The following is a 16,219-nucleotide window of genomic DNA, read 5'->3' on the forward strand; positions in this document are numbered from 1 at the left end:
TGGGGTGTCCGTTGCTGGTGAGCAGCGAGGGCAGGGTCAGCAGCCTGTAGGACCAGAGCTCTAACCTCTGCCTTTGTCTGGTGCTGCCACCCTTTCCCCCCCAATTCGTGGTTTTGTTTACCTTTTTAAGTGTCTTAATAAAACATGAAAAAATATTTATTCTTCATAGATCAATAATTTACTATGAGTTATGACAATACTAAATTTGGTCAATTATTCATTAACTATAAAGTATTTATAAATGCTACCTTAATTTAAAGCATTAGCCATTAGAATTCAAATATTAATAAAGCCGGTGCCAGCTGAAAGGAGGAAAGGAAGGGCACAGATAATGAGGGTGGCTCTGGGGAGGGTGAGTGCTCATGGCTGTTAAGAAGATTAGAATAACGAGTTGTCGCCGGGAGCCCCACTTAGGGGGCAGGCAGAGGTGCTGGACCCCCCGTGAGAGACAGACTGTTCCTTCTGGAGGGCAGGGCTAAGCCCCGGGCTGCCCAGAGCCTGGCTCTCCCTTCTGTTGCCTGCTGAGACAAGCAGGGTCTTGTCAGGCTGCTCTGGGCATGTCTGCTTCGACCCAGGTGGAGTGGCCTTTTTTGCCTTGTCCATCTGGAAAATGTGGGATTCTTGGAGGGACGACAGAGGCCAGTTACACAGGAGGTTAGGGGACCTTGTCCTCAGAAGTGCAGGGCCCATGTGGTGGATCCCACCATACCAGGACCACATCTGGTCTTCCAGAAGGAGCACGTGTGAATGTCCAGAGGCTGGGGGCGGGCGTCTGGTGGAGGGAGGCCTGGGTGGCTGTGGGCAGCATCATTTCTGGGTGGTCTCTTCCAGCACAAGTCCTCTGGGGCTATTGCTTGCCCCCATGAGTCTTGGTGCCTGGAGTGACCTCAATGTCTGGAGGCACCTCTGTCACCAACAGCGTCCACTGCGGGCACCTAGTGACTTGATAAAGCCAAGGGTTTGCTGTCAGCCGAGAGAGGCCTCGTGCCCACTTGCCAGCTCCTTCCTCAGGGCTTGCGCTCAGTGTGGAGCTGCCCTCAGAGTTTCTTTCCAGGGAAGTGCGGGGTCACAGCAGCCCAGGAATCCTGGGCTGTGTCCCCTACTGGCCACTGTGTCTTCCAGGCCTGGCTCTAGAGGCTTCTGGTCATCTGCTTCTGATGCTCTCTTTGCTGGTTGTTCTCAGGCTGTGTGGCCCTGGCTGAAAGGCCAACCCTCTCTGTGCTTCAGTTTTCTCACCAGGAGATCAGAAATCTCAGGTGGGATGAGAGTTACAGAGAGCCCATCTGTCCCATGATGTGGCCGGTGCTGTGCCTGACATGTCCTACCCCAAGGGTCTCGTGTCCGGGAAAGCCTGGATCAGTAGGATGGCGTCTCAGGGGACACTGGCGGGAATGGGATTGTGGGGCTGTCCTGGAATCCTGGCAGAGCTCGTGGGTCCTCTCCTTTGGGCCCAAGCTGGAGCTCTGAGCACTTTCTTTCCCCCAGTTCCTGGGAAGCCACTGGGCAGTGCACAGACCTTTACAGAGACCCTCTGCTCTCCCAGGCCGCCAAGTGTGGGGAGGGGGCTGGAAGCTGATCACATTCATCTCCGCTTCTTGCTTTCCCAGCTGATGAGTCACTCTCAGGGTGCCCTTATCAAGTCATCAAGCCTGCATTCTTGCAATCAAGAGAGAGAGCCGCTTTATGACCACATGATATTGGAGGCAAAGAATGGTAACAAAGGCTCTTATCTTGTAGCAAGCCACAGAAACACCTCCAAGTAGGAGAGGCAATGACTCTGGTGGCTTCTGCATCCCCACTGGGTGTCAGACAGTGCAAATGGCTCTTCACACACCGAGACCCTTCTTGGAACGTGCACAACAGCTCTGGGAGGTGGTGCCATCGTTTTCATCTGACAGAGGCCCAGAGCGGGTCAGCACTGTCCAAGGACCCACAGCATGTACGTGGCAGGGCCCAGATTCAGACCCCGGCCGGGGGACCCCGGCACTGGGGTTCAGCACCTCTCCCTACAGTGTGGGTATGAGTTGTATAACGTCCTGTCCCAGGAATGAGCACACAACCTTGATTAAGCTAATAGCTGATTTGGCTTTGATCTGATGTATTTTGATCATATTATTTTTATGTTAGGAGCCTCTAAATAACCATCATTTCAACAGTGCCCCAATTAGCAGGCCATTCACAACGGACTGGAAATTGACTTGCATCGGGCCTCTCCATTAGTGCCCGGGAGAAGCTTCCAGCCTTAATCACCCGCCCGGTCCCCGAGGCTGGCGGCTTGAGGAGCTTGCGTGGTGCTGCAGGTGGCTATCCGAGGGGTGGGACAGCCAGGCCCACCTCTGCAGGGAGGGCTGTCATCAGCAGGGGTGAGGTCCCTCTCTTTCTTAACTACTCTTTCTTGGGATCCTGGACATGACTTGGGTGGGGACATTGATGGGGTGATGGGTGTGCCCAAGGAGAGTGGCAGGAAACTGATACCTGTTTAACTTCTTTCTTGTGTACAGCAGGGGCTGGGATTTGGTATTCATGTTTTAAGTCAGTGCTGCCGGAACTCTGCTGGGGAGAGATTCTTATCCTCATTTAATAGGAAATGGGGCTCAGGAAGGAAACATGCCTGTAGCCATAGCCTGCTGACTGGAAGACCCTTAACCAGACCTGTGGTTAGATTATAGGGTGTCTTCCACTGCCCTGGTGAGCCCAGGTCCAGGCAAGAGGTTGGTGTCCCTGGCTACCAGCAGGATGGGACAAGGTGACTGGTCAGGCAGTTGTTTCCTGAGCATGTTCCTGCTGCCTGGTCCCCTGTCTTTGTCCCACTGCACCCCTCTCTCATGCTGGTCTAAACACTTTCTTCAAGGCCCTGATGTCACCCTTCTCTGAGCTCAAGGAGCTTCATCTCTCCTTCCTCATGGGCTGAATTGTGTGGTCTGTCTTCTTGGTGGGTCCAAACTCCTCAAAGTTGGGGCTTGATGTTCTCTTGCTCTTTAGTCCCCTCCAGTACGCAGTGCAGGGCTTTGCACATAGTGAGGGGAGTGGGTACTGAGTGTATGTATGAAACACGCAGGAAGGAAGGAACCAGTCTGCAGGGAGCAGTGGGATGCATGCCCAGGTGGGGAAACTGAGGCTCAGAGAGGTTCAGAGACTTCAGAACTGGTGTATATGGAGCGGGTGTAGGTTTTGCCCCCAGAAGTCAGGTGGTAACCTGGGAGGGAGTTGGATGGGGTGGTGACAGCTGAAATGAGCACCATCATGGGTGTTCTGGGCTGGGTGTCTGGACAGCCTTGTATCCCAGTGATGTCAGGTCATTTTGTGTGATTACTTCTTAGAGTTAGAAATTTGGTGTATTGGGAATGAAGAGAGCAGGTACAAGAGAATAAGGAGGAATTCGTTCAGCATCACAGCACCTTGCTTTTCTCCTACCTTTTGGTGATTTCTCTTGCCTTTTCCCCAAGCATGCTTTTTGCCTAACTGCAGTCCTGGGGAGTATATAATTTTGTGCCCCGCGGTTGTCACTTAGCTGCTTCTCAGAAGTCTTTTTTAAACTGGATTGTGTCTCAGTTCAGCCCTGTCCCATATCGCTTGTTTTTTCCTCCCAGCCTGTTATCTGGAAAATGGACACGATGCCACCTGCTAAACACAGGTGTTGTGAGAACGAAATACACAAAGTACTCAACAGTATTTGGCACGGAGAAAATTCTCACAAAATAGTCCCTCCTCCTACATGGCTTCACTACTTACCCATCACCAGAAGATGATTTTCCTTTTCTCAAAGAATTATCTGTTCACGACTCAAAATTTTGACAACATAGAGAAAAGATGGAAAATCAGTTCAGGCCTCTTCTAAAATGCAGTCACTTTTAGCATTTTGCAATATTCTCTTCAGGTCTTTCTTTCATGTGTGTTATTTTATTTAATTGATACAATATAATACGTACAATTTTGTATTATTTTCACACAACTTTTTTATGACAAGCACTTTCCCATGTTACTGTATTATTTTCGTAAGTAATTTTAAAGGCTACATGTGCTTTCAACAAATGGAGCATTTTTCCTAACCACTCCCCTATTTGCATCTTTTAGATTGTGAGAGATATTTTGAGAGTATGGATCAATGTCCTCTGAGTGTTTGGAGCTCTCAAGCCATTCCTATACTTTGGATAGTGCCTAGAGTAGAATTATTGACCCGAGGGCATGAAAATGTTAAGGCTTACTGTATTCTTGCACTGGTCTCCGCTGGGGAATGGATTGTGTCTAGGGAAGGATGGTGAGCAGGATGGGTGTAGCCCATGGCCTCCTGGAGTTTGTGGTCCAGTAGGGAGAACAGAGAGTTACACCAGCCACGCATTGTGCTGGGATGGGGAAGTACAGGGTGCAGGGGGAGCTTGAGATGGGACGTCCTTAGCCAGACTGGCGGTGTGGAGTCTTGAGGAGTGAGTGCGAAGGTTAAAGACCCATTGGCGTCTCCTCCCCCAGCCCCCACTGCCTTCTCCTTGGGCTTGTTTTCCCCTGCTCCTGGTCTCCTTCTCTCAGCCTCGTCTGAGACATTACATAAACCCAAAGGCCCTCTGCCGCAACAACCGCATTGTCAAAGTTGTTCAGAAGTCTGCCGTCTGCAGCAGATGGCCCGCTGGCATTCCCAGGCTGTGTTTTGAAGTTGCATCTGCTTTCCCACCTTCCTCCGTCACATAAGCATTATTAATAAATGTTTGCTTCCAAACTGGTGCAGTGGGTTGCAGTGTCGGGACGGGGTATCTTTCTATTAATTGGTATGATGTCCCCAAAAGATGCAAGTGTGTGGCTAAAAGGGGCATCCCTTGCAGTTCCTGGGTGACTTGTGAAGATGAGCCGTTCCATGCCACGGTCCTGGCCCCTGCTGCCGGCTCCGCCTCTGCCCAGCAGCGTCTTCCTTTGTGATGATCAGCTTTTGAATAATCCTGGGCTTCTGGAAGCACCTGCTTCATCTGGGGTTTGACCCAGTATTTTATGATCTAAATCAAGTGGACTTGGCCAGAAGACCTAGGGTGGGTGGGTTGGTTGGTTGGTTGGTTGGTTTCTTTTCTTTTCTTTCTTTTTTTTTTTTGCCTGCAACCTGAGTCCTCTGGGGTAAGTGTCTCCCTGACTTTCTGATGTAATTCATCCCTTTCAGCCCCAATCAGTTCAGTTCAGCCAATAATCATGGAGCACACAGGATATTCATGGCCCATGTCTTGGCCTCAGAGATAACACAGATCAACAGAATGTGTTCTTGGCTCTTCAAGGGCTCACAATCCAGGTGGGAAACAGAATGGCTAATGGAGCAGCTCTGACGGGTCTCAAAGCAGATGTGGGTTGGATTCTTGTCCTGCCATCCCTCCTTGAGCAGCCCACAGCAAATGATTTTGCCTCCTCCGGGCCTCCATTTACTCCATTTACTCAGCTGCGGAATGGGTGTAAGAACATCTAGTGGCAGGAGCCCTGAAAGTCTTAGTAGGACTCCGCATGTGAGAGCTGCTGGCCTGGCCTGGGGTGGTTCCCAGTCTCTGGAGGGAGGCAGCATTTCCGTAGGGTCCCCCTGGGTGCGAGCTGCCAGGCCTGGACCCTGCGGATCAAAGTCAGTGCGGTTTTGTCTCCAGGCTGACCTCTCCCTCTCTCTCCCCTCTCTTCCCAGCCTGTGACCTCATGACCCAGGGGATTCTGGCCTTGGTCACGTCCACTGGCTGTGCGTCTGCCAACGCCCTGCAGTCCCTCACAGATGCAATGCACATCCCACACCTCTTTGTCCAGCGCAACCCCGGAGGGTCTCCGCGCACTGCCTGCCACCTGAACCCCAGCCCCGACGGGGAGGCCTACACGCTGGCCTCCAGACCACCTGTGCGCCTCAACGACGTCATGCTCAGGCTGGTGACAGAGTTGCGCTGGCAGAAGTTTGTCATGTTTTATGACAGCGAGTATGGTGAGTTGGGGGCCGGGGTTGGCTCTGGGGCTCCTGGGAGGCACCTTGGGCTCTGGGAGACCCTCGAGCCAGGCTGCTGCTATGGTGGCCGAGAGCTTCAGGGTGGGCTGGGTGGAGTGGGTCTTGGGGTTGGTGGGGCCCAGCCTTGAGCTTTGCAAATGGGGGGAGAGCTGCAAAAGCAGATCTGTAGACAGGCACGAATGTTGCCTAGCAACAACACCTTATCGTGACAGCTGAAGTTTGAATCGTCTTAGAGTTTTCAATAAAATATTAATAAACTGCTGGCAGGGATTCGAAGGGCTGCGCGTAGGTAGCGACAGAGGCTGGCCAGCACGGTCCTCTCAGAAGACCCCTCTTCAAAGACCATCCCTCACGCTGGACAGTCACCTGACCCTCCCAGCTCCCTGGTCTCCCCTCAGTGTCAGGGTCTCAGGCGGGGGCAGAGGGCAGGGGCGGGGAACCTCCAGGGTCATGGGACCAGGCTGGGATCATGGGGGTATGGCTGGGCATGGCTTTTCTGAAGACCTTCCAGAAGAAAAAAAATAAAATTTGTTGGTTAAAAATGCACAAAAAAGTGGGCTTTGGAGAAATAGTGTCAGGTGTTCTTATGGGTGCCCTGTGAAAACAGGCCAGTCCTAGTCCCAAGATGAAATGGTTTCCATGTTGTGTGTTTTTTTAAAAAAGACTTTTAATGTTGAGATAACTGAGATTCCTATGCAGTTATGAGAAATGGTCCAGAGAGATCCCATGCACCTGTCACCCAGGTTCACCATGGGCAGTGTGTGGTGTAACTCACATGATACCACAAGGAGGACTTGACGTTGGTGCGATCCCGAGACCTTTCCACACTTCCCCGGTTTGCGGACACTTGAGTGTGCGTGTTCACATCTGTGCAGCTTTATCACGGGTACATTCATGTGGCTGGAGTCAGGACACAGGGCGGTGCCCTCAGCAGGATCCCTGTGCCCCCTGTACATAGCCACCGCCACTCCCATTACGTGTCTTTAAAGGGTGGGGGGGGTTCTGGTAAGGGTCAGCGGCCTGGTGGCAGGGGCCAGGGTGCCGTGGGTGGGCCCTCAAAAGTCTTGCCTCGTCTCTTGGTGAAATCATTCCTTTGCCAAGAATTTAACTAGGAAGAGAAGGAAGCATATGTTTGCATTTGCCTAAATACTCTGCTGCTCTAAGACTGGAATGTTGTCCTCCGCTCTTGAGCAAATATGCTGTTTGGAGTCTTCCAGAAGGAATTGGAAGAGCAAACAGTCACTGGGCCGAAATGAAGATGAGGTGGTGATAGAGACAAGGGTGACCCGAGACTCCGGGTGCTTGAACTACAGACTGGCCGGCACCTGACCTCTCCTTCCCACCTGCATTCAGTCCCTGGCGCTGTGCGGTGTGTGGTGGGGGGTGTTGGAGGAGCTCACACGGCACTTCTCAGTGCCTTGGCCTTCTCTGAGAATCTCTCCTACTGATGTTTCAACCTGGGCATCCAGTGTGTTCTGTGGCTGGCCGGTGGACACTGCGAGGGCTGGGTGCTAGGGGACTGGGTCCGCACACCCTCTGGCTCCCTTCTTCAGATGTCTTTGCTCTCCTTGCGCTGCGGTCCATAGAAGTTCTTCAAGCCTTGGTTCTCCCCAAGGCCTGGGAGGGGGGAACTCTAGCCACAGGAGGGCAGGGAGCAGCTCTGCAGCCTGCCCACCCTGACTGGGCTCCTGTAATTCTTGTACCTGATGAATGACACCTGATGGCACTTGCTCAAACTGTGTGTTTTTATATTATTGTACCCCTTACCCTAAGTCAGCTCAAGGATCAAGACCCCGAGGAGAGGAGCCCCGATCTTTACCTGTCTGAAGCTTCCCTTCTTTCCTGGGAGCTGCTCTCACAGACACACGTCTCCCCCGCTCAGCCTGCTCTCAGCATGTCCTGACCCACTCATGAGGGCTGATTGCTGCTGAGCACGGACTGTCACACCAGGCTGTAAGCTGCAGGAGAGTGGGCCACTTACTGTTAACTGCTGTGTGCCTGCTGCTTAGCACCGTCCCTTGCACAAAGAAGGGCCCAAGAAGTTGTCACTGTGTGAATGAGTCCACTTATGAGGATATGGGGTTTTCAGACAATTTTCACATAAGACAAAGGAAGAATGGGAAGAAAGACAAGGCACCCGATAGTCTCACCTCTGAGGTCGGGGAGGTGGGCTAGGATGTTTCATTCTGCAGATATATTGCCCTGCCCCTTTCCTCTCCTCTCTGACCCAGAACCTCCAGTCAAACCAAAAGGTGTGTCCCCTTTTCTGACATGGACGCTTTTGCTACCTTTGGTGGGATTGAACTTCGTTTTCTCTCTCTCTCTTTCTTTCTCTCTCTCTTTTTCTTAAGGATTTTATTTATTTATTTGAGAAGGAGAGAGAGCATGGGAGAGTGAGCATGAGCAGGGGGAGGGGGAGGGGCAGAGGGAGAGTGGGAAGCAAGCTCCCCACTGAGCAGGGAGTGTGAGGAGGGGTTCAATCCCAGGAACACCCCAGGAACATGACCTGAGCCGAAAGCAGTCAGTTAATTGACTGAGACACCCAAGTGCTCCTTGAAGTTAGTTTTCAACCAGCCTGGACTTTATCAGTGATTCCAAAAAGACATAGGGTAACTGATAGCTTTCCTCTAGTAGATAGGCAACTGGTGGGACCTTGAATGCTGTGTTGAGAGGGATGCCGAGGCTGTATTGGCTCAGCAACAGAAAATGCCATGGTTGCTCCATGAAGTTTCTGTGCTGCAGGGGAGGGACTGGTGGCAGCCTGACGTGTTTGCTGATTCTGCTGTGGGTGCTGGGGGTTAATGGGACACCTGGGCATTGCTGTACGTCGGATTGTCGCTGTCTTGGGTGCTGATCCGTTTGGCTTGAGGCTTTCTGGAGGCCAAAGCTCTTTCATCGATTCTGTGCCAGACCTCCTATCTTTGTGGGCCCTGGACATCAGTCCCCTGATCTGACAGCCTCCAAGGCCAAGCTCCAAGCTGGTCTCTGTAGACTTTAACCACTTGGACTCCCACCACTTGTCCTGGCTGTGCCCCTCGTGCATGTCTGGCTTCTGGCCTGTTTTGACCCCTGCCTTGTGTTAGGTGGGGCAAGGTGGTGGAAGGCCATGTGCTCTTTGCTGCAGTACATGCAGCCCCCCGAGGGCGGGGTGTGGGTGTCTTCCCAGCATGGCTGGCGCTGGCCTGTCTGAGAGCAGTGGGTAGACTCAGGCTGCTGAACGGCCCAAGACGAATGGTGCCTCCAGAACTCCTCAGCGCCCCTCCTCCACCCCACCTCTGCACCACGAGCTGCAGAGGAGCCCAATTAAAAAGCAAATTGAGTATAAAGACTGTTTTATTCCTTCCAAAGTCAAACAGAAGGGGTTTGGGGATATGATGACTTTTTTTTTTTTTTGATGCTGATCTACAAGTATCTTTACATATATTAAATGTATATTCTATGTATATATATGTTAAAGCCATTCCGTGACTCTCTGAGGTGGGATTATTGTTGGCCTTTGACAGGGAAAGTACGTGAGGCCCGGAGAGGTTCTTTTTGACCTGAATGCCCATGTGCTTTGCCAAGGCACCATCCTGTTTCTGTAATCTGGGGCTGCTATGCTCCAGCTTCTTCTCCCTGTCCCCAGCCAGGCAGAGATGATGCCAAGAAGGAGGGAAGAGTGCTTTGGAATGGACTTGGCATCCCAAGGCTGGTGTGCTCAGGACGTGAGTGAATGTCACGTGGAAAGTCCCTCCCTTGCTGGCGGAGGCCTGATTCTTCCCTGCTGGCCCCTCAGCCTCCTTCTCAACCCATGAATGACCTGCCTTTGGTGGATCCTGACGACTGGGCACTGGACTCAGGAGTCGAGGGTGGAAGCAGTCGAATCGCTGGGCCCTGAGACAGAACTTGGCAGAGGGGTGTGAGAGGAGTTTGCGTGTATACAGTTTACAAAATGTAAGATGTGCCATTTGGTAAAATTCCATCGAAATTACTTGTATGCTTGTTGTGACAGCAAAAGGGAAAATAGAAGAGAAGCTGACATTTGGGAGAGAAAAATCTGTAACATGAAAATACCAAAAGTTTGGATCGAACAGAACAGAGAACTTTCTGACGTGCCACTTCAAATTCTGGGATATTCATTTGTGTGTTGGGGGAATTGGGTGCCAGAAGCTACAGCCACAATTTCTCCCTAGTGGGTACACTGGGATGAGTGCGGTAGTCAGGAAGGAATCTTAGAAATCACTGACTTATTCATTCAACAAATATTCAGAGTCCCCACCACGTACAATGACAACGCTTCTTTATTATAGATGAAGGAACAGGAAGTTGGCTAAGGCTGCCCAGGGCTGGGGTGTGAAGATGGGACCCCAGGACTCTTTCCTCCACCGTATCCCCAAGGGTGCAGTGATTTGCCGTGGACTCCTGGGCCAGCCTGCAGGCCAGAGATGGGTCAGGATCTGCATGAGTAGCTATCATCTATGTGTGCTGGTTTTTAAACTATTAAAATAATTAAAAGTCAAACATGATAATAATGTAGATGTCAAATTAAAAGAATGATAAGAAAATAAACTCCCATGAACTCATATTAGTTTAAAGAAATGCAAAGCAGCCCTGTGCGTCCCATTGTTCTTATATCCTCCCTTACTGAGGGGATGTGACCATGATCCTGACGGCGTGCGATCCCAGTCCTTGCTCTCCTTGCTGGCTTGTCACACAGGCATGGACCCTGCCAGACAGAGCACGCAGTTTCGCCTGTTAGTGAACCTTAAATATATGGGGTCACACTTCTGTGCACTTTCGTAACTGCTTCTTTCACTCAGAATTAGGTTTTTGAGATCCATGCGTCTGATTCAGGGTGTGTTAGCAGTCATTTTTTATGATTGCGCAGCATCATCTGATTTATTATCTCTTTTAGTGTTATGGGTATTTGGGTTATTTCCAGGTTTTTGCTATTATAAATAATGCTCATTAGGACATTCTTGTATTTGTCTTTTGAGGTTTGTGTTCAAGACTTTTTTTTTTAAACTTATGAACATTTTTTTTAAGGTTTTTAAAAAATTTATTTGACACAGAAAGAGAGAGATCACAAGCAGACAGAGAGGCAGGCATAGAGAGAGGAAGAGAAGCAGACTCCCCGCTGAGCAGGGAGCCCGATGTGGGGCTCGATCCCAGGACTCTGAGATCATGACCTGAGCCGAAGGTAGAGGCTTAACCCACTGAGCCACCCAGGCGCCCCTAAAACTTATGAACATTTTAATTTCTTTTTTAAAGTTTAAAGTTTCAAATTTTCTTTTTCTTTCTTTACTTCTCTCTCTCTTTTTTCTTTCTTTTGAGTTTTTGTTCTGATCACCTGGTGCTTCTCATGACAAGTGTGCTTAATCCCCATCACCTACTTCACCCGTCCCCTCTCACCCACCTCCCCTCTGGTAACCAGCAGTTTGTTCTCTTTAGTTAAAAGTCTGTTTCTTGGGGCGCCTGGGTGGCTCAGTTGGTTGAGCATCTGCCTCCAGCTCAGGTCATGATCCCAGGGTTCTTGGTTCAAGCCCCATGTTAGGCTAGGTGCTCAACGGGGAGGCTACTTCTCCTTTTTGTTCTACATTACCCCCCGCTCATGCTCTCTCTCTCTCAAAGATAAAAAAAAGTCTATTTCCTCGCTTGTCTCTTTCCTTTTTTCCCCTTTACTCATTTGTTTTGTTTCTTAAATCTCACACATGAGTGAAATCCTGTGGTATTTGTCTTTCTCTGACTGACTTGTTTTACTTTGCATTATACTCTGTGGCTCCATCCATGTTGTTTCAGACAGCAAGATTTCATTTTTTTATGGCTGAGTAATATTCCATTATATATATATATATATACTACATCTTTATCCATTCATCAATGGATGGACGTATGGGTTGCTTCCATATCTTGGCTATTGTAAATAATGCTGCATTAAACATAGAGTTACATGTATCCTTTTAAATTAGTGTTTTTATATTCTTAGGGTAAATACTCAGTTGTGTGATTACTAGGTCCAGGGTAGTTGCTTTTTTTTTCTTTAAAAAGTGGACTCTGTGCCCAGTGAACTCATGACTCCGAGATTAAGACCTGAGCTGAGATCGAGTCAGATGCCCAACTGACTGAGCCACCCAGGTGCCCTATGGTAGTTCGATTTTTAACTTTTTGAGGAACGTCTGTCCTGTTTCCCACCGTGACTGCCCCAGTTCATACGTGCAAGAGTTTTTTGGGGATATCTCCCAAGGAGCAGAATTGCTGGAGTATTTGGTCTGACATGTTTCACTTTAGTAGGTTATTCCAGATTGTTTTCTAGAACATTTCTACTGTTTATACTGTCATCTGCAACATACTGCAACCTCACTAACACCTGGTAGTCTTTTCACTTTTAAGATTTTCATGTGAAATGGTATCTTGCTATGATTTTTACATTTTCTTGATAGCAGATGAAGTTGAGTGCCTTTTTGTATCTTTATGGGGTATTTTTATTTTCTATGAAATGCCTATTTACCATTTGAAATTTTTGCCCATTTCAAAATTGAGGCTTTTCTCTTTTTAAGTGTGGCTGATAGCTTTTTTCAGTCTGCCTTAATGCACAGACAGTCTATACTGTATTGTTGTCAGATTTATTCATCTTTTGTATGGTTAGCTAGATATTTTCATATCATTTAAGAAGTCTTTCCCCACACAAATGTCATATTCTCTGGCCCAAACTTCACTCTCTGCACTGAGGGCAGATGTTCCCCTACAGGCTGGGTATCCACAGCTAGGTCCTAGCACTGGACATGCACAGCTCCTGATGGTAGACCACCTCTCTCCCTAGAGCTGTGGCCTGACATTCCTCCCATGACTCTGCTATGGGCTCCGAGCTAGTCTTGTTCTTGGTGGGCATTCCATAGCCTGTGGCAAGGTAGTTAGGGAAAGCTTCCTGGAGGAGGTGACAAGGACCTGAATGAGGACTGTTACAAGTTAGGAAAGCAAAGGGCAAGGGGGGAGGAGGGTAGGAGAGTGTCCCAGGCAGAGAGAAGAGTATGCTGGGAGGCCTGGGGGCAGTGGAGAAGAGAAAGATCATATGGCTGGATTATGGGCCCTGGCCAGGAGTGAGGCTGAATTGTAGGCCTGGCAGGCCTGAGAGGCTCACTGAGGAGCTGCCTATGTCCAGGCTCACTGGCTGCTTATAAAAGGGAAGGAATACTGCACGGAGAGGAAATGTGATCTGACGGAGGATAAACCCAAGGCCTGGAGTTCAAGCCAAAGTCAGAACTTGAACTTCCCAGGTGACTGAGGTGTCAGTGGGAAACAGCTCATGCCTTCTCAGTCCTTGCTCTGGGCTAACCACAATGTCCCATGTCAGGGACAGCAGCTCACAGCATCTCATGGCAGTTCTTCCCGGTGCGTTGGTACTATTCCTGTTTTACAGGCGAGGGAGCAGGCTCAGAGAGGTACAGAGGCTTCCTCTAGGTCAGATGGCCAAGGAATGGGGGGCTGGCCAGGTCTGAGTTCTGAAGCTCATAACACAGCTCTGCTCACACACAGCCTCTGGGTCCTCATGGGGAACACTGCAGGTAGACTCTCTTCTTAATGCACAAAGATTTATTGTAGCATTGTTGGCAACAGCAGAAATGGCCAACAACCTAAATGCCCATCTTCAGCAAATTGGTTAATATATTATGATATATATATGTAATTTACAACCAGTTCTTTATGTACTCAGAGGGAGTAGTTCCAACACTTGGAACTGTTAGTTGACAAAAGCAAAGTGATAACCGGGATGTGGAGTGTTGCTCTGTGTCAAGGCAAGCTTGTGTGTGTGTGTGTGTGTGTGTGTTTGAGAACATACACAGTCGGTATAAGGAAATGCTGTTTTAGGGAGAGAAACACAAGGACTTGGGACAGGCACGGGAGATGTATTTTTCACTGCATTTAAAAAAAAAATACCTTTTGAGTTTTGTACCAAGTGCAAAAAATAAAGAAATAAAAAAGAGAGTGTGGGTTGCTCCCCCTGCCTCCTTCTTACAGCCCATGGTGACTTCTCAGAGCTTCTGGTCCCATCTCTGGAACTGGGATGGGAATTCAGAAGCTATACAAATAAGTACTCAGCAGAGGTCCTGGCCCACAGCGAGTGGTCTCTGTGATCATAAGAAGCCCGGTGGGGGGACCAGGAGTGGTGGTAGTCGGCATTCCTCCCTGGTAGGACTGAGTGTGGCTCTGCAAGAGGTTCAACTGTCTGCTCCTCTACTCTGGCTCAGGATGACCTTGAGCGTAGTGCTTCGGGGCTTAGATTTGGGGGCAGCCTGCTCCTGGCTGTGCCTCTCTAGCTGTGTGACACGGGGCATATCACTCCACCTTGTCGAGCGGTCCTCTCTTCGTGTGTCAAATGGGGATAAAATAATGATCCCTGCCTGATAGGGTCAGTGTGTGGATTAAATTAGCTGATACCTGCTAAGTGCTTGGTCAGACTTAATTCCTCAGGAACTGTAGCCAGCTCTGGCCCCATTGCTGCCTATTGTCTCTTGGCCTCTGAGCTGGTGATCTCTGCTGTGGCTTGTCCTGAGACCTGGATCGCATTTGGGTTCTGTTCTTGGTATGTGGGGAGATGGAGTTTGGGGGTCAACTGCAGGGGACACTCACTGCGTGGTCCCAGGTGGCTCTCGTGAGTCATCACACCTCAGTCGGATGGCCTGACTGGATCCCACGGCAAACCTCCATCAGCCATTGGGCCTTACCCCCTCGTCTTCCCCATGTGAAACTTCCCAGAAGGAACAATCATTTGGACCAAATGCTATTTCAATGCTCCGCACCAACAACGTCTTCTTTCCGGCCCCTGGCAAAGCAGGCCAGATGACTAAATTGCACTGGGGAGGATCTCATTAATAACACACATCGTATCATTATGGCATTAGTTTAAATCGAAGTAATAAATGCTTTTTCTGGATGAGATGAGTAAGTGAGTTTAATTGCTAGGAAACCTACCAAGAAGTTTGACAATAACTTTAGCAGGACGAGTGTTTTGGGTTTTGCTCTTCCATCTAATTACAAAGCAACTGTACTTTGGTGCATGTTAATTGTAGCATTCCCTAGAAGATTAAAGTTCATTAACCCTGAGTTTCCCTCAGCCCTCCGCCAGATTCCGGAGTGCATCTGGGGACGGGAGGAGATGCCTGATACAGGCTTGGATAAGGGATGGGAAGGCAAGGCTGCACTGGCCCCCACATCTTTCCCCTTGTGCAGCTGGGGCCCAACAGCTTGTCCACAGCAAGAACTCAGCAGATCTGTGCTTTCCTCTCCCACACACGCGACTGTGTCCCCTTGAAGACAGATAGGTCCCCATTGCCATCCCTCTCCAGCTGACCCTGATTCTCTGCTTTCCCTGAGCCCATTGTCCCCAGTATAAAAGAGGGAACAGGTTTTGTTGTTAAATACCAGGATTTCAGGGAGGGCACCATGTGATGTGGCCCCAACATCTGGGAAGGCCGTTGGCTCAGATTGGATCCCTCCCCGCTTCCTTAGTGAAATGGGATCCTGTGTCCTCTTCTGGGTCTCAACAGAACCATCTCCTGCCCTTCTGTCAGGAAGAGCTTGCCTGTTTCCTACTAGGAGCCACGGCAAGAGAGTGCCTTCATTTCTTGGTAATGAACTATATTGAGCTGTAAGTGGCAGGCAATAAAATACACTCATCCGCTGTGTGCTCTCTGATGGCTTGACAGACATGTGCCGTAGAGCCTGGTGGAGGTGCGGGATGCTGTCCAGGAAAGCAGCATCGGTTCTGAAAAGAGAGAACTGTAGGTCACCTGCCCCTGGGCCCGGTCACTTCAGCCCTGGGGCCTGTGCGCAGCTTCCCTCTAGCTGCCTCTCTGTTCCTTAAGAGGGTTCGCAGGGACCCAGAGGGTCCCTGTGGCTAGCTAGGAGAGAGGGAGTGGGACAGGGAGGCATGGATGGCAGGGGAATGGCAGGGTGAGGCCGGGAAGCCCTTTGGCAGCCGTGGCGGGCATTCGGGCCAAAGCCATCTCCAGCAGGGCTGAGAGCCCTGACCATCTGCTCACTGGCCGGAGAAGGCTTCGCATCCCTTGCTAAACGATGGCTCGCACCTCCTTGGGAAGTGGCATTGGTCATTATGAATGCAGGCTTCCTTGTCAGGAAGAGCTAGGTTCAAGTCCCCGTTGCACTGCTTGCTGCATCCCAGGTGAGCCGTGTACCCTTTGGAGCCTTGGTTTTCCTGTCTCTAGGATGCACAGAGCAGCACCTCACTCCCGGGCTGGTGGACAAGCCTGGCCTTGGGCACTCGCTCAGCACACT

The 16,219-nt window shown here is 50.1% G+C and overlaps 1 protein-coding gene across 4 annotated transcripts in view; it reads left to right on the forward strand.

The window, feature by feature from the left end:
• The window catches only part of GRID1 (glutamate ionotropic receptor delta type subunit 1), a 680,604-nt gene that overhangs the window by 143,807 nt on the left and 520,578 nt on the right, over window positions 1-16,219 (forward strand). For all 4 annotated transcript variants that reach the window (XM_032838417.1, XM_032838432.1, XM_032838424.1 and 1 more), the window contains exon 3: window positions 5,642-5,926. In XM_032838417.1, the coding sequence (XP_032694308.1) occupies window positions 5,642-5,926 (285 nt within the window). The remainder of the gene's footprint in view (window positions 1-5,641; window positions 5,927-16,219) is intronic.

This window comes from Lontra canadensis, unplaced genomic scaffold, assembly GCF_010015895.1.
Source record: "Lontra canadensis isolate GAN:19392208 unplaced genomic scaffold, GSC_riverotter_1.0 scaffold3, whole genome shotgun sequence".
Lineage (NCBI taxonomy): Eukaryota > Metazoa > Chordata > Mammalia > Carnivora > Mustelidae > Lontra > Lontra canadensis.